Source organism: Meriones unguiculatus, chromosome 3 (assembly GCF_030254825.1).
Source record: "Meriones unguiculatus strain TT.TT164.6M chromosome 3, Bangor_MerUng_6.1, whole genome shotgun sequence".
In the NCBI taxonomy this organism is placed as follows: domain Eukaryota; kingdom Metazoa; phylum Chordata; class Mammalia; order Rodentia; family Muridae; genus Meriones; species Meriones unguiculatus.
Window position 1 is genome coordinate 136,350,467 of NC_083351.1, and position 20,535 is coordinate 136,371,001.

At 50.8% G+C, this 20,535-nt stretch overlaps 1 protein-coding gene across 5 annotated transcripts in view; it reads left to right on the forward strand.

Annotated features, from left to right (window-relative positions):
• Positions 1 to 20,535, forward strand: part of LOC110557064 (core histone macro-H2A.1) — a 62,525-nt gene that overhangs the window by 41,292 nt on the left and 698 nt on the right. For 3 of the 5 annotated variants that reach the window (XM_060380599.1, XM_060380601.1, XM_060380600.1), the window contains exons 6-8: positions 2,166 to 2,265; positions 7,964 to 8,053; positions 9,992 to 10,166. In XM_060380599.1, coding sequence (XP_060236582.1) covers positions 2,166 to 2,265; positions 7,964 to 8,053; positions 9,992 to 10,166 — 365 coding nt within the window. Of the gene's footprint in view, positions 1 to 2,165; positions 2,266 to 3,828; positions 3,920 to 7,963; positions 8,054 to 9,991; positions 10,167 to 20,535 lie in introns of all 5 variants that reach the window. The other 2 variants (XM_060380602.1, XM_060380603.1) reach the window with 1 other exon arrangement.

Below are 20,535 nucleotides of genomic sequence, written 5' to 3' on the forward strand. Positions count from 1 at the left end.
TCTTAGTCTTCTCCTACTTGTATGTACTCTACAAGAGAAGCACAGCCTTGCTACTTAGGGCTGTGTTCTGAACATCAGTGTACATGCTTAGATGGACAATCCAACATTAGCCTCATGTTTACATGTGGGTGGGAGACAGACAGTCCTCCACTGGCTGGAAGCAGCAAGCCTCCTGAGGTACAGTGGTCCTTACTCCAAGAACCTATCTGTGGCCAGAAGGAGTGGTGATGATGCCAGAAAGGACTAGGAATTCTCTAGGGAGCCAACTTCTGTTTGCAGCTGCTTCCTGCAAAGGCAGGATGGTCCACAGTTTGCCTAGAGAGCTCAATCTCTGGGCAGAGATATTGTTCCCCAGAATAGGCAAAGACTGACCACTCGGGGTCAGGGGAATGCTTCCCCAGTGAATACAACCCCAGATACATGCATACAATCAGAAAAAGTCTTAAGGGTTGAACCTGCATGACGCTTCAACAGATGATCCTGTGGATACTTAAGTATATGGGCACCATGCTACACTGAGCATGTTCTCCTTTGCCTTCCTCTCTCACCAACCTCTTGCCTTTTCACACAGAGTGATTATAGTTTTTCTGATGGGGACATGGACCTTTTTTTGTTTGTTTGTTTTTTTGTTTTTTTGTTTGTTTTTTTTTTTTGTGAGCAGCATTTCCTTGGAGTCTCTGCCCACTCTACTATCCTCCCAGCAGGAAGGCACAACCAAGGCCTGTGTGCTGTTGAGTGCATCTGTCACTAGGACCGGGAGCCCCTGGGGGCAACTTGATGAAGAAGCCTAGTGGCTTTCTTCTTCCAAGTTAGGGATGTGAACAGCCCCCAATCACCATACGGTGCTAAGAACATGAAGCCTGCAGGCAGAAATAAAGCCCTTCTTCTGGCTTTGACTCTTTCCTTAGCCAAACAATCATACTCATTTCTACCATAGTTTTTTTCCCAAAGAAGGACTCTTAGTCTACGGGCTTTTAGACTTTGGAAATCTCACAGCTTTTAAGGATCAGAAATTTGGGGGTGTATCTCTCTTACATATAGTTTACCAGAAATTTTTTCTTTGTAACAAAATGTTTGGCTCCAGAAGTTCAGCACATTGGAGTTTGGTTGCCAAGAGCTAACCTGTCATGTGCTCCACCATCCTCCCCGATAGTGAATGCCAGGACAAGGGCTCAGTTCTGCTGCCCACTGCAGGCTCGGGCACTCCCCAAGCCTAGGTCTCGATGGGTCCGTGGGCTGCCTAAGGCACAGCTGATGTCATCGAAGGAGTTACAGCTTGATGACAAGACAGATTGTGAACTTGTTGGCTTGGCCACACGTATCTTAAAGGAAAGGAGGGAGTAAGGCAGGGCCACGACAGCAGAATCAGCACCCACTGCTCTTAGTGACCAAGGGCTGCCATGGCAACAGAGCAACAGTGGGAGAAAGGCCAATGGCTCCTGAGAAAGACCCAGTTGATTGGGTATATGCAGACACAATCAAGGTATATGCGAGCCGGCCATCAGATCAGTGCAACTTGACCAGTGAGGTGAAAATTACTTTTCAAAAAAACACTTTGTCTTTCTGGAGAACTGCTTAGGTTTCTTCCTGGGTGTGACCAGAACTCCAGTCACTGTGTGACTAATGGGCATATAAAATTAAGTGTTCCCAAGTAACAGAACATCCTTGCTCTTTGCTACTCCTGAGCATGATGGGAGCAGGGAGGGACAACCAGAAGCTACAGTGGTGAGGACACCTTTAAAGACCCATAAACACTTGCAAGACAATGGCACTTTGTAGGTGTACACAGCCAGGTAGGGTTTCTCTCCTTCCCAGTGTCCAAGGACAACGGCCTTTCCTCCATGAACGCTGAGCACTTTGCTTCTGGGTTACAAGTTCCTCTAAAGAGAACGACCAGCTTTCTGCCCAGGCTACTGTGGCCTGTACTTCCCTTTCACCCTAGGCAACGCCTCAGGTTCTGAACACCCGCCTAGCTGGCTTCCTCTTAAGCACCCGGTGGCACTGGAGTCTTCTGTCTGAAATAGGTCCACATCAGCCAGCGGCTCCCTGTTTCTCTCTCTGCCCAGTGCACCGTGGGCATCCACTGCCTCACCTGTGTGCAGGGTTCACTTTTCTGCTACCTGCCGGCTCTCCTGTTATTTCCCACCTCGTGCTTTTCTTTTCAGCTGAACCTTATTCACAGTGAAATCAGTAATTTAGCCGGCTTTGAGGTGGAGGCCATAATCAATCCTACCAATGCTGACATTGACCTTAAAGATGACCTAGGTAATTGGGGATGGGGTTTGGCACTACCAGCCGTCAGATGAGAATTTATGGAACCCAGAATTTAGGCTTTTCATTTGCCTAGACTCACACATGGTCAAGGCGAATCCCAGTCCTTGATGGCACTTAATTGTAGACCTTGCTTATTGCCTCACTCCAGACCACTCCAAACGGAGACAGTCTCTTGAGTCTCATTGAGTGTGATTGGCTGCTTTCCCTGAATTGCAGATGTATCACCGTCTAAATTCTCTTCCATAATGATCAAACTGACTGCTGGTTTCTTGGGAGGGATTTTTAAATGTGTGGTTTTTATTCCTTTCTTTTTTTTTCCTATTTATTGGTTTGTTTATTTTTAAGCTGAAAAAAAAATCTCAGGAAACGACAAAACAATAGTTTCTCCATTTAAGCTTTGGTTAGCATGACACTCAAAGTGTATAAAGGAAATCAAGCTGGATTTTATATCACGGAGCTGTACTTTATTCAGCTTTAAGCAGATTTACCAGCTCCTGTCCTTCAGCCTTTTCTTCCATGTGTATGACTGACCGCCACCTGCATGTGCTCTGTGGCTGGAGGATGTTAGTCAGAAGGGCAGACTCCCTTTCTGAGTTTGTCCCATGCAGGGTAGGGCAGACAATGAGCACAAGGCGAAAGGTTCCCTCAGGTGGCCCATCATTTCACGAGAGGACTGTCCACGCCAGGCATGCTAAGCGCCCCTGTGGGACACAGGCTTGCCAGCTGCCCCAGGGCCCGTACCATTCTGAGCGTGTCCGCAGTGTATTCTCTGCATCTGCCCCCAACCGCAGTTGCTTTTGTCCTCACAGGACGGAGCCCACGTCCACCCACACAGACAGGCCACAGCAGTGAGCTTAAAACAGAGACTGGAGCTCAGCCGTGCCCTGGTTGGAGTTTGTTTTCCACCTGCTTTATCCAGATGCCACCTGTAAAACAAAAGGGCAGAGGCTATCAGTGGTGTCGATTCCATCCCAACTGTGTTGAAAGGATCTGCTGGGAAAAGAGCAAAGCCTGGGAAAATACTTCCACCCATTCGGGGGAAAGTACTCCCTGTTCGTGTATCTGTACCGCTTTCTGAGCTGTCATTTGAAGGGAGGCAAAAAGGATAAACCAATGCCTGCAAGTTGACTGCTATAGAAGAATGGAGAAACTCATTGTTGTGGTTGGCCTGACAGTTCACATTTTTTCAAAGCAGATGCCATGTCTCTGTAGCCTTCTCAGTGGGGTGCCAGCGTTGTGCAGGCTTCTGCAGGGTGAAGTGGGGCATTTGTTGTTTTATTCCTTTTAACCTTTGGAAATGATCTCACATGTGTGTTTCTCTTTTTTTTTGGACTTGTCATTCAAATGTTTAATTTAAACATGTCCCATTTGATATTCCTCCTCCTGTCCTCACTCCCATCCACATGTGTGCACACTGCGTGGACTGATTGCCCCTTGGGCTCATATGTTGGAATCGACCAGGTAGGCCAGCCCTGCCATTGGGGCGTTAGTAAATGTGCCTGTGCGTGGGTCTCGGTCCAACACAGTTGATCTACATCTGTTTACCTGTTATAGTTGCAAGTTGTTCAGGCTGACATTGCCTCGATCGACAGTGATGCTGTCGTTCACCCGACAAACACTGACTTCTACATCGGTGGTGAAGTAGGTAATGCCGAGCTGGGTGCTGCCGAGCGTGTGTGTGTGCATGGTCAGTCGGCCGCGCAGACAGCTTGATCCTTTGACAGCTACGCAGGCTGCATTCATTTCGCACTTCCAGCCGTCCTGACCTCCCAGGGCCTTCGTCCCTGGCTCACGAACTGGAGAAGCACAGCCGGCCATCAGCCGGGCGCACCATGCGGCTGCCCCTCGGGCGCTTCTGGTTTGGAAACTGGCTCAGCAGCAAGTTTCTTTCTCTGCCTCATGAGGCGCAGCTTTGTTGGAGACTGGGTTCCCCCGAGGTTTCAGTTACAGGCAGGTGGGGCCCCATCCGTGCCCTCAACAGGACAGACAGACTCCTGCGCACAAGGCTCTGTGGCCACCCAGCTTTCGCATGTCGGAAGCACACCCTCTCACAAATGGCCTCACAGCTCAGACACACAGGGACTTTCTAAATGTGTTCCCGTGTGGGCGGTTTCAGTCAGGTTGGAGCTGTAGTCTGTAAACTGTCCTTGAACAGCACTTGGGAGACACTGTCCCAGGTGCTTCCCGGGTCTCCCCAGGCAGCAGGCGCCCTGCTGTGAGTAGTCCAGGATGCTGGGTATAACTGAAGTGAGGCCACAGGGACACTGGGGCCTGCAGCCTCACAGTGTGCATTCCCCAGCAAGGAGGAACTTGAATCCTAGCTTCACTGTCTACTGTTACGGGGCCTGGCCAAGACGTGCAGTTCCGCCACGCCTCAGTTCTCAACCTGGGAATGAGGATAATGTAAGGAAAGGCAGAGCACCTTATGTGGGGTCTAGCTCCTGGGCTGTGCTTGCTCTTGGCCTCACTACAGTGTGCATCTGTGATTCGACACAGATGTGCTCAGCCTGAGCATTGATCTGTGTGTGGACCCAAAGAGAACGAAGACGTTCCTAGTCAGCACCAAGTCCTGTAATCTTAAAGGATGAGGTGAGGGGTTCCGCAGGAAGACTTCCCCGAGTCCTGGGCGCAGGTAACTTAGGACTAGACTGCTTAGTCTAGTCTAGGCTTAGGCACTCGCAGAGCCTGCTGCCACAGCTGCCTCAGACATTGCAATTTGGGCTGATGACTCTGCTGAGCATTTTGGATTTCAGACATGATGGAAAGCAGGAAGTTGCTAAGTGTGCCATGCCAAAATGAAGCCAGGCAGCAGGCAATGAAACTCCTCCTAGGAAGGCAGCTTAGGAAAGAGGTTTCCTTTCTCAACTCAATAAAAACTTGATGTGCAGGAAGTACCTGGATAAGGTAAATAAATGAACAGCACAGGCCCATCCTGTGAGCTGGGAATGACTAAGGCCTGCTCATCCTAGCATCCAGGGTATTGGATGGAGTGGGGATTATGAAGCTCCCTAGGCAAAGTATCTCAGGCCCAGGGAGCTGCCCTCTCTGTGAAAGGCTCCTGTTTAGCAGAACTGGCCACAGGGGAAGAGAGAGATTTTGAGACGGTTGCAACCAGCTAGGGAGTGAATGGTGGAGCCAGCTGTGGCCCCACACAAAGCCCAGTCGTCCCCATACCAGGCCTGGGCTAGTAGGGTAATGACAGCACGACACTCTACCCTGAGGCATGTAGACGTTGCTGTCTTCTGTAGCCAGTGTGGGCCAGAGAGTGTGAACAAGGACATGCCACATGTCCCTGTCACAGCTAGAAACCTTAGGAGGAGGAAGGAAGGTACGGGGGAGGGGGGGAATCCAGTCTTCCAAAGCCCGCCTCTGCTTTCTCTGCCTGGAGATCCAGACCAAACTAGTGCTGCCCTCAGATACCTGTACAATCCCAAAACAGTGATAATCCAGATTCACACGTGGCCTCGATTGGCTCCAGCTCCCACTTCGGTGTGAGAGAAGGGAAAAGAGGAAGCTAGGAAGAAATGGCTACACTTTGCATTTTCGGTGTGAATTCCTGAGTCCGGAGACTGCTGGAAGAAGGGATTCGAGTGCAGGAATGCTTAGCCCAGTGATTAACTTTACCATCAAAAGTTCTTTCTAACAGTGAAATAGACCACAGGCTGAGACTGACATTTGTCCAAGCCTAAATTTTTGCTTAGGCTGTTTCGAACACTGATACTTATGCCTGCTTTCTAAGCATGAGATAATGTTCTTGTTCTCATGGGAGTAACACATGTTTATGCTTGGGGGCAAATCAGCCGATTGCTTTATGATTAACCCTGAAGTTGAGCCTAAAAAGCAAGAGCCTTACATTAAGAGTGTTGACAATATGGTTGAAAATGGGCCTGTTTCTTGTTAAAAAGTACACGTGTGTCTACATGGACATGTGCATACATCTGTGTGTGTAGGAGTCCAGTCCTGACTAGGTTGATTGCCTGCGACCTAGGATTCAGTTTTTAAGTCTGAGAAATGCATTAAGTGTATTTTTAGCTTGCACTTTCACTTCTAATTAAACCAATATTTAAGTATAAGTAAAAATTTTAAAGTAAACACTCTTCCTAAGCTTACACACCTTTAATTATAAAGCAGCCTATTTTCTTTGGAAACATATCTTAAAAGGGACTCAGTGATGTCCATAAGAGAAGTGCCGGCTTTGTTTTCATTGAGCCTCTATCGGGGTCTCACATCTGGGCCGTATCTTTATCTGTGTGGAATGGGGCCTTGAGGCCCAGAGCATCCCCCGAGACGCACGGGGAGTCGGCTGCCACTCTGGCGCTGAAGCTCGCCACAGACACGCAACAGCAGCAGGTGCAAGTCTCTGGAGATGACTTTGGCATAGAACGCTCATGCAGCTTTCAGGGAGATAAAGGCACAAGAGCGTGCTGAGCTGTGGAGAACAGGATCCCACCACAGGAACCCAAGGCCCAGGCCTCTCTTACCCGAGGACCTCTCCTGAGGTGGGCTGCTCACCATGCTCCCCCATGCACCGTGCACTGTCTGAGGTGACAGTAACGGCTCAGTCCCTGCCAGTAGCCCTGGCTCTGTCTTAACCATGACCCTGTCCAGGGGCTTGCCTTAGCTTCCAGACACTTCCTGAGGTTAGTTCACCTCTGAGGAGCATGCATGCACATAGGACCTGGGCTACTACATCAGTAGACCTTGGCCAACCCGGTACACTTAGACTCTCCAAGATAAATGGTGAATCTTAAGGGGAGCATTTCACCCTCTTTGAGGAAAAAGACTTTTTAAAAAAATGCACAGAACTGAGGAACCAGAGCTTAAGGAAGAATAGGACTCTGTTCTGGCCAGACATGACAAACTGCTGTTGCCACAGCTCAGACTGCTGCCTGTGGCCCACACGAGCTTAGGAGCCCAAAGTCCTCACAGGTGCTGGTCGTCTTGGCTCTCATAGCCAGTACCCTAGTTTCAGAAAGGCCCTTTAAAAATCGGGTTGAAAGCAGCCAGCCATCCTTTTCCAAGCCTTGTGCAAACCAGTTCATCTTTAAGCTCTGCTTCTGATGTTGCCCTCCTTTCCCTAAAACAATTCTGAATCATTAATGTTATTAAGAAAATATTGTCTGAGACCATTTTTTTTTCTTTTCTTTTTCCTTTTCTTTATTTAATTCACCTATGACACCAAAGCTGCAAAATAGGAACTAAGCCTGTAGCGCTGGCCCAGTGGTGGCCGGATGGGAACACTTTCTCCCTGGCATTCTTCCAGGAGCGCTGGCTGCTCGGAAGGAGGAGCGAGTGCTACTCCCGCAGATTCCTCCTTACTCGGGGATTCTCCCCAAGAAAAGAAAGCCTGAGTAGGCTCACTGGAAGCCAGTGCCACCTGCTTTTGCAGGCCAGGCTTGCGTGCCAAGGACACATGCCTCCTTCACATCTCTGGCACTCCCACCTGAGTCACCCCCAGAGAGGGGGCAGCAAAGGGAACCAGAAAGAACGGTAGTGACTAGTGACCACTGGCTGAGGGTCAATCTTTCTAGGTTTTCCCTCCCTGACCAGCCAAGGCGTAGATCCTGTTTTGCAGCCTTATAAAAAATATAGCTGCTCAGACCACTTAAAGTATGTAATCACGTGACATGTTGAGTGTCTGTGTGCCACAGGCAGGGTAGCACTCTGACCCTGCCCTGCCCTTGCCTAGGAAACACGCTGGAGAAGAAAGGTGGCAAGGAGTTTGTAGAAGCTGTTCTGGAACTTCGAAAAAAGAACGGACCCTTGGAAGTAGCTGGAGGTAAGGTGGGGAGTGTGCTCTATTCTGTGGTGTGGCTGGTGCAACGAGGGGAGGAGCTGAGAGCTGAGGGTGGATAGCGGTGCCACTGTGCCTGCAAGATGGAAGAGCCAAGCGCTGGGCCGCTTAGAACACAGCTCACGTGTAGTCAGCAGAGCTAAAGGCTCATGAACACCACCTTGACGATTTAAAATTCACTCAGCCGCTCAGTCTGTCTGGTGTCTTCATCTCAAATTCAGAGGATTTGTAGAAACAGTGTGATAGAGCTGAGATCTGAGAATAGTTGAGGGGAGACGGAGCTGCCTGAAAGCCTGTGGGGAGCCATTTTCAGCTAGCTGTGCTTTTAATGGGAAACATGAACACCCGTGTTTTGTGTGCCACAGCCGCCATTCTTAGTTGGAGAGGGAAGAACAAGACTAGGGATGCCGATGGGGCCGTGCTGAAATCTGGAAGTAGGGATCAAGTTTGGGAATCTTAGGGGCGAGCAGACTTGAATGACAGGGCTTCCCAGGTTCATCAAGGGGGAGGGGCACCTGCTCTGCATGAAGACCCTCCCTTCCTCATTTCAGGCTCTGCCTTTTTCTTTCTTACTCTAATCCCGGATGGCCATTTTGTCTTAAAAATAAATCTTCACTAAATGTGGCCATTAGTAATTATATATAATGTACACACAGGTCCTCTCAGGAAAGGCAGCTGGTCCTGCCCAGAGATGAAATGTTACCTGTATCCTGGGCCCATATCAGGGTCCTTTAACAATGAAATATGAACTTTGACCCATGATATGCCTTCTCTTTTCCTACAGGGAAAAGAGTACCAATTGGAAAGCTCTGGGTAGTTTCACCCACAGCCAGCCTTGTGCAAGGGTGGGCAGAGAAAGAGGATTAGCTCTCCAGCAGGCTGCTGGCCACTCTCACCTGCCCCACCAGTCCCGTAGGCCCGCTAGTGACCTTAGGCACGTGATGTGGTCTGATGGGAAGCAGACTGGTATGACCGGAACAAAGACCATGGGAAAGGCTGTTAGATTTAGTGTGGTTCAAATGGTTCTTGCTTGTTTTAATAACTTTTTTTTTTTTTTTTTTGGTCTTGATTCTAAGCTCTTTTAAGATTTTGTTGTTGTTACCCAAGCTGGTCTCAAACTTCTGGGCTCTCGAGTGCTGGGGGCTGGGGTTCTACCTGGCTTACAATACTGGTCAGAGTTAGACTGTTTATGGGTTTTATTCTGGCCCTTTCCCACTCAGTTTATCACCGACTTCAAACGCTCCTAACCATAGCCCAGGAGTGTCTTCCTGTAGCAGTTCCTGTAGTCCCCAGAACTGCTCCAGGAATCGGGCAGGCTGCTTCCAGCTCAGGCCTGTGACAGAGCTGAGGCTGTGCCCTTAGACTTGATGAGGGCCAAGCAGACAGTCATGGGGATGTGTGGCTGGAAGCCAGCACATCCTGCAGGGAAGGGAAGAGTTGCTCCCTAAAGAGCCAATCTTGATTTGTCATCGTGGGCAGGGTCAGGTCACATAATCGGGCTGCCACTCTTTTGAAGCCTCACTGTCCGAGGCTGCCTTGACTTGTGTGTGGGGAGTTAGAGGTCCACCATAGTTAGCCACTAATTAACATTCAGTGGAACTGGTGTGTAAGACCACACCCTCTCAAGACCCCACTGTCCTTCTGAGGCAGAGGGCTACACTGACATTCTTCTGCAGCTCCTGGCAGCAGTGAACTGAACGCCACCGTCTCAGTAGGGAGATGCTTGAGGGTAGTTCCAGCTCAAGTTGGTGGTGGAGCCATGGCATGGAGGCAACTGCATCTTCCTTGGACACAGGAAGATGTGTTTAAGGAAGGCGTGTCCTTCCTTGTGTCCTAACCGAGGCGGCTAGGGTTCACTGCAGAGCAGGAGAGGGGGTGTGAGTTTGGCCTCCTGTGACGTGTGCTTCTCCCTGTCCCTTTTAGCCGCTGTGAGTGCAGGCCACGGCCTGCCCGCCAAGTTTGTGATCCACTGCAACAGCCCAGTGTGGGGTGCAGACAAGTGTGAAGAGCTTCTAGAAAAGACAGTGAAAAACTGCTTGGCTCTAGCTGATGACAGGAAGCTGAAATCGATCGCCTTCCCATCCATCGGCAGTGGCAGGTATGGGCACGGGAGTGCCGCTGTGTCAGTCCTGGTGTGTTTTCTGCAGTCACGGCCCCCACATACAGAGCTGTCACTGCATGCAAGCCCTGCCGAGGCTGCCTGCAAGCATTGCTTCTGCCAGAAGCCCAGTCCAAAGAATGCCAAGGTAAATAGCCATGTGCCGGGGCTAGAGAGTCTGCTTAGCTGTCAGGAGCACCTCTGCCCTCCCAGAGTTGCTAGCATCCACATTGGGAGGCTTACAACCGCCTGTAACTCAAGCTCCAGAGCAGTGCACTCTTGGCCTCTGCAGGCACCTATAGACAGTAGCATACACAGGCATATGTACACATACGTTTTTAAAAATCATTAAAAGCATATGGTGGCCTGGTGAAGAGTTAGTCAACAAGTGTCACCACAGAGGGGTCTACAGACATCAGAAGCTCTTACAGGGCCACTAAGATTCAGGTGGGTTCAAACAGAAGTGGGAACCCAAGGGCAGCACAAGAAGGACCTTACCAATCTCTGGGCAAAGCTCTTGTCTAAGCTCGGGTTTCTATCGTTGTGAAGAAACACCGTGACCACGGCAACTCTGATGAAGACAAACATTTGGCTGGCACTGGCTCACAGTTGTGGAGGGTTAGTCCATTATCCTTGTGGCAGGAAGCACGGCGGTGCACAGGCAAACGCGGTGCTGGCGAATGAGCCGAGAGTCCCACATCTGGATCAGCAGGAAGGGAATGACACTGGGCCTGGCTTCAGCCTCTGAAACCTCAAAGCCCAGCCCCAGGGACACACCCCTTCCAAGACCACAGCTTCTAACAGTGACACTCGCCGTGAGCCCGTGGGGGCCATTTTTATCAAAACTACCACATTCCGCTTCCTGATCCCCACAGGTTTGCAGCCATATCACAGTGCAGAAATACACTCAGCCCAGCTTCAAAGATCTCCATAGTCTATCGGTCTCCACCCCATTTAAAAGTGCAAAGTCTTGTCTGAGACACATGCAGTCTCTTAACTGTAATCCCCCGCAAAAGCAAAAGGCAGATCACATACTTCCAACATACAATGCCACAGGGTATGCCTTACCATTCGGAAAGAGAACAAGGAGAGGAGAAACTGAACCAGAGCAAGACCAAAATCCAGTAGGGCAGACGCCACACTGCATCTCCACATCTGATGTCAAAGTGCTCTTCAGCGCCCCGATTCCTTCCGCTTTGTAACTGCAGCTCACTTCTGTCTATTGGGCTGGTGCCATTCCCTGTTAGTAGCTTTCCTCAGCAGGTATCCTAGGGTTCTTGGCGGTCCAGGCCACCTTCACAGCTTCACAAAATGGTCTATGCAGGCCTCCATGCAGGGGCACCCTGCCTGGCCTCAGTGACTTTCCTTAGTCACAGAGGAAGGTTCCATAACCCCTTTCTTGTATCCTTGACTCTAAAGCCAGAACCATCTGGCCAAACTGCAAGTTCTGTTGCTTGCTGCCCCTGGAACACAGCCCCCTCATTTAATTACATCTTCTCCAGCTTTCTGTTTTCAGGGATTTCCTTCACTGCCAGATGAGGCTGGCCTTGAACTCAGAGATCTGCCTGCCTCTGCTTCTGGAATGCTAGAATTAAAGTTGTACATCACCGCACCCAGCCCTAAGCTTTTCTTTAATTCCTTTTCACAAGTTGGGAGCTGGGCTGGGTGGGGTCTTGCTCTGACGTCACCACTCCCTTTATTCCACTCAGCATCAGGCTTTTCCTTCATCTGTTTACGCTTTCTGGTGTCTTTTGTATTTTCTTTTGCTCAGCTTGCTCCTTTTCATTAAAGGTCTGCATAAGTGCGGCCAGTGATAACCCAGCCACACGGTCAATACCAGGCCCCCTGAGAAACTCCTCTGCCAAGTATGTCAATCCATAATTCCTCAGTTTAGCCCTAGGCAGACTTTTTTTTGGACAAGAGCAGAAAGTAGCCTTATTGTTCACCAAAATACTGCAAAAACAATCTCTAGGCCACATACTAAAATTCTTCTCTTCTGAAACCTCTTGAGCCAGGCTCCCACAGTTCAAATCACCCTCACCATCACCGTCTTCCATGTTTCTACTAGAATGGCCCATTTAGCCCCCACCTAGAGCTTTCAGCTGCTTTTCTAATCCCCATTCTGCCACGAAGCCGCTGCCTGGTCAGGCCTATCACAGCAATACCTCAGTTCCTGTACCAACTTCTGTGTTAGCTAGGGTTTCTACTGCTGTGAAGAGACACTGTGACCACGGCCACTCTTACAAAGAAAAACATTTAACTGGGGCTGGATTCCAGTTTCCGAAGTTTAATCCAGAGTGTGGCAGTGCACAGGCAGACGCAGTGCTGGAGAAGGGGCTGAGAGTCCTACATCTTGATTGGCAGCATCAGGAAGAGAGAGAGACACTGGGCCTGGCTTGAGCTTCTGAAACCTCAAAACCCAGTCCCAGGGCCACACTTCCTTCAACAAGGCCACACCTTCTAATGGTGACACACCCTGTGAGCCTCTGGGGGCCGTTTTTACTCAGACCACCACAGCCCTCAACCCCTTGCTCTTTTCTTCCCCAGAATGCTTTCCCTCCCTTCCCCTGGCTATAGGAGAGCCAAGGGCCTGTTGCTGTGGTTACAATATAAGGTGGGACTGAATGAAAAGATCAACAGGCAAGCACTTAGGGCTAGGCCCTCCCCAGCCTTAGCCCATCATGTACTCTGGGTGGACTTAGGAGCTCTTCTCACAGAACCAAGGCAGTCAGAGGACTGTGTAGTCCTTCAGCTAAGCGTAGAGGTCAGACCCTACACTCCTCGGGTCTCTTTGGGCAGCCCTGAGCTCACTGATATCAAGTGTTGGTAGAGAAGGGACCCTCACCATGGAAAGCACCTCAAGGCTGTTTCCAAAGGTGAGGGAGTGCTCTGCGGCTCCACTGTGTGGTGAGACGGGCTGGCTCAGAGAGCGCTGGAGAGTGCCTGCTCTGTGCCACCAGCCTGGGAGGCTCAGGTTCGGGCTGAAGCATGGCGAGGGCACCTCAGAGGCTCTAGTTGTCTGCACCTGAGATCTTCAGAAGCCACCTGGGTGTCTGTACTAGCAGGTGGTGTGTCCAGATGGGCCACCTGCCTTCCCTAGGAAGCCCATCCTAGTTCTAAGACCTCTGTTCTTCCTTTACCCTAGGCAGGATGAGGAAGGCCAGGGATTGGCTGAGCCCAGATTGTGCTGTCCCTCCAGGCTGTCTCGGCCCTGTGGGTTAAAGCAGCCTTCAGCCCTCGCAAGAACTATGGAGAGCAGAGGCCCCTTTTGGGCCACACTGATGTCTCACACCTTCAGTGGTTTGTCTCTGGCTGTTGCTGTTTCTCTGCAGCGTTTGCTCCTTCCCACCATGCTGGCAGATGGAGCCCATCCTGCCCAGCCAGGAGCTGTGACAGGTTCTCCCTTTCTCCCCAGCCTACAGTGTTAAACAGCAGGGGCTTCTTTGCCAGAGGCCCTGCAGTCCCCAGTGCTGTTCTTCGACCTCTGGATGAAGGCTCAAAACTAGGCCCAATACCTTATAGATGAGCTTGAAGGATTCCTGAGCAAAAGATAACAGTCACACCTGTCCTGTGCCTGCAGCGCGCTCACACCTGCCAGCACATAGCAGAAGCTCAGCCCGGCAGTATAGGAGAGCCAGGATTCCTGGGCAAGTGTAGGGGCGGCTGTGTCCACTGTAGCCTTGTATCAGCACCATGTGTAGTCAAGAAAGCCGAGTGTAATGGCTGACCTGCAATAGCAGCTCTCGGAAGACTGAACAGGAGGATGGCTGCAAGGTTCAGACCCTACTTTGTTTCATGAGCACACAACAGAGTTGAATCTTCCTAGTGCCCTTTCAGTGCAAAGACAAGTGTGTAGTCATACCACAGAATCTGTCATAGGTGCCAGGACTCCTCCCAGAGTAGGTTCACGGCAGTTTTTTAACAGTGTTTTTGGATCAGAGCTTAGACAGCCATACTTACTGCTTCTACCTCCCATAGAAGGTTTGTTCTTTAGCATTGTGTTGCTGTGTGACCTCTGGTAAATGAATCAGTCTCTCTGTTCTGAGCCTTCCTTAATAAGCAAGACCATGAGCTCTACCCTTCTTCACAGATGGTTCTGAGGCTCAGTTAATTAATGCCTCGGAAGCGCTTTGATCTGCCCTGATGAAAGTTGCTTCTGCAGAGCAAGGCAATAGCACCCTTTATTGCAGGTAATAATTTCACGCTCTTTCATATGGCGATTGGGAAATTCTTAATTGAAGCATAAAAGTAATTCTCGTAAAAGAACATCTGTTATTACAAACTTATTTACATTTTTCATGGAGTAAAAGTTTTTAAAAATAATCAATGGGAAGCTTTTAAAGGGCAGAATGCCAAAGGCAGCACATGGGCCTGCTCCTCTGGTCACATCTGTCAGGCAGACCTCGTCCCACAGCCACACAGACAGCTGCCCTTGCTCTCATGGGGAAAGAATGGGATTATGTCAGGCCAGCCAGTAAATCACAGGGAATAAGGGGGGAAACAAAACGGCTTGTTTGTGCCATCTCTGGCACAAGAGTCGAGGTGGGATGCAAACAGTGATGAGCTGGGAATGCTTTCCTTAGAGAGGCTGGTGATGGCCCACAGGGATGCTGGCCTGCTCCTGCCACCCTAGGGCTTGAACAGGAGGCAGAGAGGACCCTCCATGGAACTCTGGCCTCTGTACAATATCAATACACACCTCAGTGCTGATGCCTCTTGGGGCAGTACACAGGGACTCAACAGTGTGGGGCTCGGACTAAACCTTCCTTAGCTCATGGTTTTCAAACATTTGTGGGTTTGAAAATGCATGGAGCCCTAGGTGCTGCCAGCCATTTTATCTCTACTGCCACTTAGCAATACTGAGTGAGGGGTGACACTGGTAAATCCATTCAGAGTGAGCTAAGGTATACATCGAGGTCACACAGATCATCCTCGGTAGACCTAGAGTTTGCTTCCAGAGCCCTGGGCTCCCCAGCTTATGCCGTCATGCAGACCCCTGCCCACGTGCTGACTGCATAGATTTTCCTACAAAGTGTGGCATACCTCAGCATCGTCTGAGCTGCTAGGGCAGGACAGTGGCCATCTGTACCCAAACCCACAGTGAGGGCCTCTGGGCTTGCAGTAATGGCACACAGCTGTTTGGAAGGCTGGGAGGGAGAGCCTGCTCCCTGCTGCTGACCTCTGTGGTAAACAGAGCCACTGCCCTCCTCTGAACATTTCCTTCTTTGACTCCAGTGCTCTTGGCTTCTCCACAAGAAGTAGCCTTAGCCTGGGGCAGCTTCACACAGTCGGGCAGCCAGTCAAAAGCCACAGCGAATGTGGGAAAATGGTGAAGGCCTGGGTTCAGCCAGCATGGCACCAGAAACGTAATCCTAGCAGAAGTAATTGTATCAGGGGTGACAGCCATGTCCCCACATTACCCAGAGTTCCCCACTTCTTCCTCTAACACACCTGTCTGCTCTTCTCTATCTTGGATGTGGCTCTTCACTGGGGCCTTCTGCCCCTGGAGGTGATGATGCTTATTGAGGCCCACACAGAAGAGGACTGCACACTAGGGGAGCTGGAGCCCAGCCCTTACAAACCCAGCTTCCCATGTGCTCACTAGACAGAGCCCTTTGCACTAGCCTAGGAGAGTGGGGCCAGATGTGGACAAAAGGTGTTCCAGACATCAGGAGTGATCCAAGGGAAGCTCACATGGCTTTAGTGTGTGCCAGGCAAAGACCAAGACTGTAGAAGGGGCCAGCACTGAATGAGGAACTTGAGGTGCTACGGACATAAGCCACAGAGAGCTGGGGAGCCTGGGAGGGGCCCACAGGTGGCTGCAGCAGACAGTGCACACTCTGAAAATACCTATTTTTACTTGAGGAAATCAACACTCACACCCAAGGGCAGCTGGAACCTGAATCCACCTCCAGAGCAGAAGCACTTAGTCTCTGCAGTCCGCCCAAGCTAGAGAGGAAGGCAGAGGCCTGGCAAGACAGGACTGGCCAGGAACCAAGGCAGTACCTGTACCAAGGAGCCCGTGCCATTCATGCCAGCAGCCAGGCCCACAACCCTGCAGCATGGCTGGGTGCCATTCCTAGATGGCAGCTCTCTGTGAGGCCAGCATTGGTATGATGCCATCAGTCTTCCAGTCGTAGCTGTCTGAGGGTCTGAGGTAGTCGTCCACCACAGGAGCTTTTAGGATGATCCCAGGAGACCAGTTATCTCTAGTGGGGGCCTGGGCCACACCCCCATGCTTAGTACACATCTTGTCCTGCCCTCTGCCTTGGCAGGGCTAGAGCAGAGCACAGACGCAAGGATCACTGTGTGGCCATGAAGGCTGGAGCTCTCAGCCACCCTGCCCCGAAGGGAAGGGCATGTATTCAGGTGACTAGCCAAGGAACGGTGTCAGCTACAGCTGCCCTCACCTTTGGGGGGGCAGGGATGGCTTGTAAAGTGTCAGCATCCCACACATCCATTTTGTCACCTGTGCATCCAATCAGGGCAGCTGGAAGCGTTTGGGAGCCTGCCCAGCAGTGCAGGGGAAATGCCCACCTTGCTGCTGCTTCCTGCTGCCTCCCCAGAGCCTCGGCAGGACTGCTACTTTAGGGCATGGTTTTCTAGGACAAATCTAGGTTCACATTCACAGCAGCAGGTCAAGGCGGAGGAAGGGTAGGCTGGGGTAGACACTGCTGGTGTAAACTTCTGACCCTCCATTTCCTCAACCTCTGCATTCTGAGTCAGGATTACGGAGTCCTGCCCTGCTTCCTACACGTAGAATGCGGATCCCAAAGAGTGGCTGAAGGCCTAAGGGTGTGGAGGCCAGCCAGGTGCGCATGACAAGGCCTCCATGATGTCAGCACCAACTACAGGTTCAGGGTTAGAACTCGGGAACAAGAAGGCACCTTCCCTCAGCAACAGCTACACACCGCTTCCCAGGGCCATAGCAGAGGCCTGGAGAGCACTCGGGTCTGTGTCAGGAAACGCCAACACAGCAAGGAGTAGCCAGCTCATTTGGTGCTCTAAGGAGACCGACCTTGCGCCAGACTGTGGCTGGCCACAATGTGAGTCTACATCACAGAACCAGGCAGAGGCCAAGCACAGCAGCTGGCTCAGCACACATCTGTGGCTGCTTGCTACAGGGAATTGCTGCAGGCAGTTTCTCGGGCCCTCCTCCAGCACTGTTCACCCGAGCAGGTGTATATCGAGGCAGGCAGGCCTCCTTGAACGGCTTAGTGCAGACTTAGTGGAGTGTGGCCTGGGCCTGCCCTTCCAGAGAACAGGTCTCCGTTCCCCTCCAGCCAGGTCATGCCTATGGACTGAGGCGTGCCTGCTCCAGCAGCCCTCTCTGTTCCCGTGGTCCTGAGTGCGGGCTACAGCAGGACACAGAAATATACACAGCTGGCTGTGGCCTGCTCTGCTGGAGTGTGCTCACCGCCACAACAGAAGGGGAAGCATAACTGCTCCCGCAGTTCCCACCCACCTCTCCATATTTAAAGCAAGTCACAGCCGCTGTGCCCAGCTGGCCAGATCTGGCAGCAGGCATGGGGACCTCACTGTGGCCCTTACCTTTGTCCTGTCTCTGCTGTCCTCCAGCTTAGCTAGACCACCGGGCTCGCCCTGGGAAGAAACCAGACTGTCTGGAGCTCCACGCCCTGCTGTGTTGAGAGGGGCCTGAGCCTGTATGACATGGCCCTCTAAGAATGGTCAGTGTTGCTGAGGCATGTGGGGCTGCCCAGGTCTCCAAGGTGAAAGCAGGTCATGAAAGAGCTTTCTCCTGTGGGCCCTGTGATGTCTTGAGCACTAGCAGCTGTGGGGAGTGTGGCTCCCCGGGTGGTTCGGTGTCACAGGCACAGTGCAGAAGGCAAGGAGCCATGTGCACACATTCTCACCTCGAGTGCACAGAACGCCCCACCCAGCAATAGGTACCAGCCCACAAAGGACCACCAAAAACAGCAGGCAGACTGAGGACTGTAGTCTGCAGGGAGCTGACTGAGAAAGCTGCTCCCAGCCTTGCTTATTCCCACTAGGCCCGGCCAGCAGCTCGCGCACGTGCATGCACATGCACGCACACACACACACACCCCGTGCACTGCCGCTGCCATAGGTGCTCATGCAGCATTGACGAGGAACCACCTCAGCACCCATGAGCCCATCCGCGCTAAGCCTCCAGGTTCCGAGTTCACATTCTGTTTCTCTCTAAGGCTCTCATGCCATGAATTCTCCATGGAACCACGCATCAGTGGCAGGATACTGACTTGAAGACTTCCATGGTCGTCTCAAGTCAAGAGGCCGCTGAGCTCAGAGTTTGCTCTGCAACCTAGGGGCTGCCCTACCCTCTGCTGTGGCACTAGCTGATGCAGTTTGGACATGGTCTCTGGACCAACAGCCCTTGCTGCCGTGACATTAAATAAGAGTCTATGCAGCGAGGTCAGAGCTGCTCAGAGGTCCCCTGGCCAGGATGGGCTGACACTGGCAGGAGCCTTGGCAGGGAGACTCTTGTGCAATGCTGGCCCCAGGGACAGTGGGAAAAAGCAACAGGCTCATGTGCCTTGACCACTTTACACTCACCGTTCAGCATTCCCACTTGTTGCTGGCCACTGCCCAGAATGTTCCCGGACCCTGGCTCCCTGTGAAAAGTGTAGCACTCCCTTCCTGTGTTCACCGATGCGGGGCTGTTGCCTGTCCCCGTCTTGTGAGTGCCGGATGGCTCTGTCCGGATGATCCCACAGGGCAGCTGTCCTTTTGATTTTGAATGAGTTGAGCTTGTTAAGCGCGCAGCAAGGAGACATAGGACACACAGCAAGCAGCAGGCAGACAGGAAATGGCAAATCAGGGTGTGTCGTGCTTACACCATCCAGCAGCTCCTCCCTTGGGGGTGGGGAGGTCAAAGAGCCTGCCACTGAGTTCATATCAGAAATAGTCCCTGTTCCCCTTACTAGGGTACCCACTTGGTTACTGAGCTACCCTGGGCTACATCTGAGCAGAGGTTCTAGGTTATATCCATACATGGTCCTTGGTTGGATAAACAGTCTCATATAAGACCCCTGTGCCCAGATATATTTGATCCTTGTGGAGTTCCTATCCTCTCCACATCATACTAACTCACCCTTCTTTCATATGCTTCCCTGCACCCTGCCCAAGGTTTGGTTATGAGTCTCAGCATCTGCTTTGATACACTGCTAAGTAGAGTCTTTCAGAGGTCCTCTGTGGTAGGCTCCTGTCCTGTTACTTGTTTTCTCCTACATCCAATGCCTATCCCATTTGTCTTTCTAAGTGAGGATTGATCAACTTACCCCAGGTCCTCTTTCTTGTTTAGCTTCTTTAGATGTATAGATTTCATTATATTTATTATATCTTATAGGTCTATATAAGTGAGTATATACCATGTGTGTCTTTCTCCTTCTGGGATACACACAGAATGATCTTTTCTAGATCCCACGATTTGCCTGCAAATTTCATGATTTCCTCGTTTTTGATTGCTGAGTAGTGTTCCATTGTGTAAAAATACCACAATTTCTGTATCCATTCCTCCGTTGATGGACATCTGGGTTGTTTCCAGGTTCTGGCTATTACAAATAAAGCTGCTATAAACATGGTTGAGCAAATGTCCTTGTTGTGTACTTGAGCAACTTTTGGATATATGCCTAGGAGTGGTATAGCTGGGTCTTGAGGTAGCACCAGATTGATTTCCAAAGTGGTTGTATCAGTTTATATTCCCACCAGGAATGGAGGAGGGTTCCCCTTTCTCCACAACCTCTCCAGCATGTGTTGTCATTTGAGTTTTTTATCTTAGCCATTCTGATGGGTATAAAGTGAAATCTCAGGGTCGTTTTGATTTGCATCTCTCTGATGGCTAAGGATGTTGAGCATTTCTTTAAGTGTTTCTCTGCCATTTGATATTCCTCTATTGAGAATTCTCTGTTTAGCTCCATACCCCATTTTTTAATTGGATTGCTTGATTTATTGCTTTTTAACTTCTTGAGTTCTTATATATTTTGGCTATCAGCCCTCTGTCACATATAGGGTTGGTGAAGATCCTTTTCCAGTCTGTAGGCTGTCGTTTTGTTCTGTCTGACAACAGTGCACCACCAGCATTTTTATACCACGGAATAGCAGTAGCCTTGGTGGGCTGTTTGCTCTTCTTCTTGTCAGAGCCAATCTGCGTCAGGACAGGGAATTCCGGATGACATCTGAGGTAAATGTGCTCTAAGACAAAAGTCACTCTCAAATGCCAACAGGATGTGACAGTTTCCTAATACAACCTATCCCGCAAGGGCTCTTTGCATACCTGCATGAGCACCTCAGGGCTCAGGGGAGCCCAGCCCAATGTGAGGACACCGCAGCCTGAGGTGACCTGAATGCTGACCGCTGTGTTCTCTCCTGC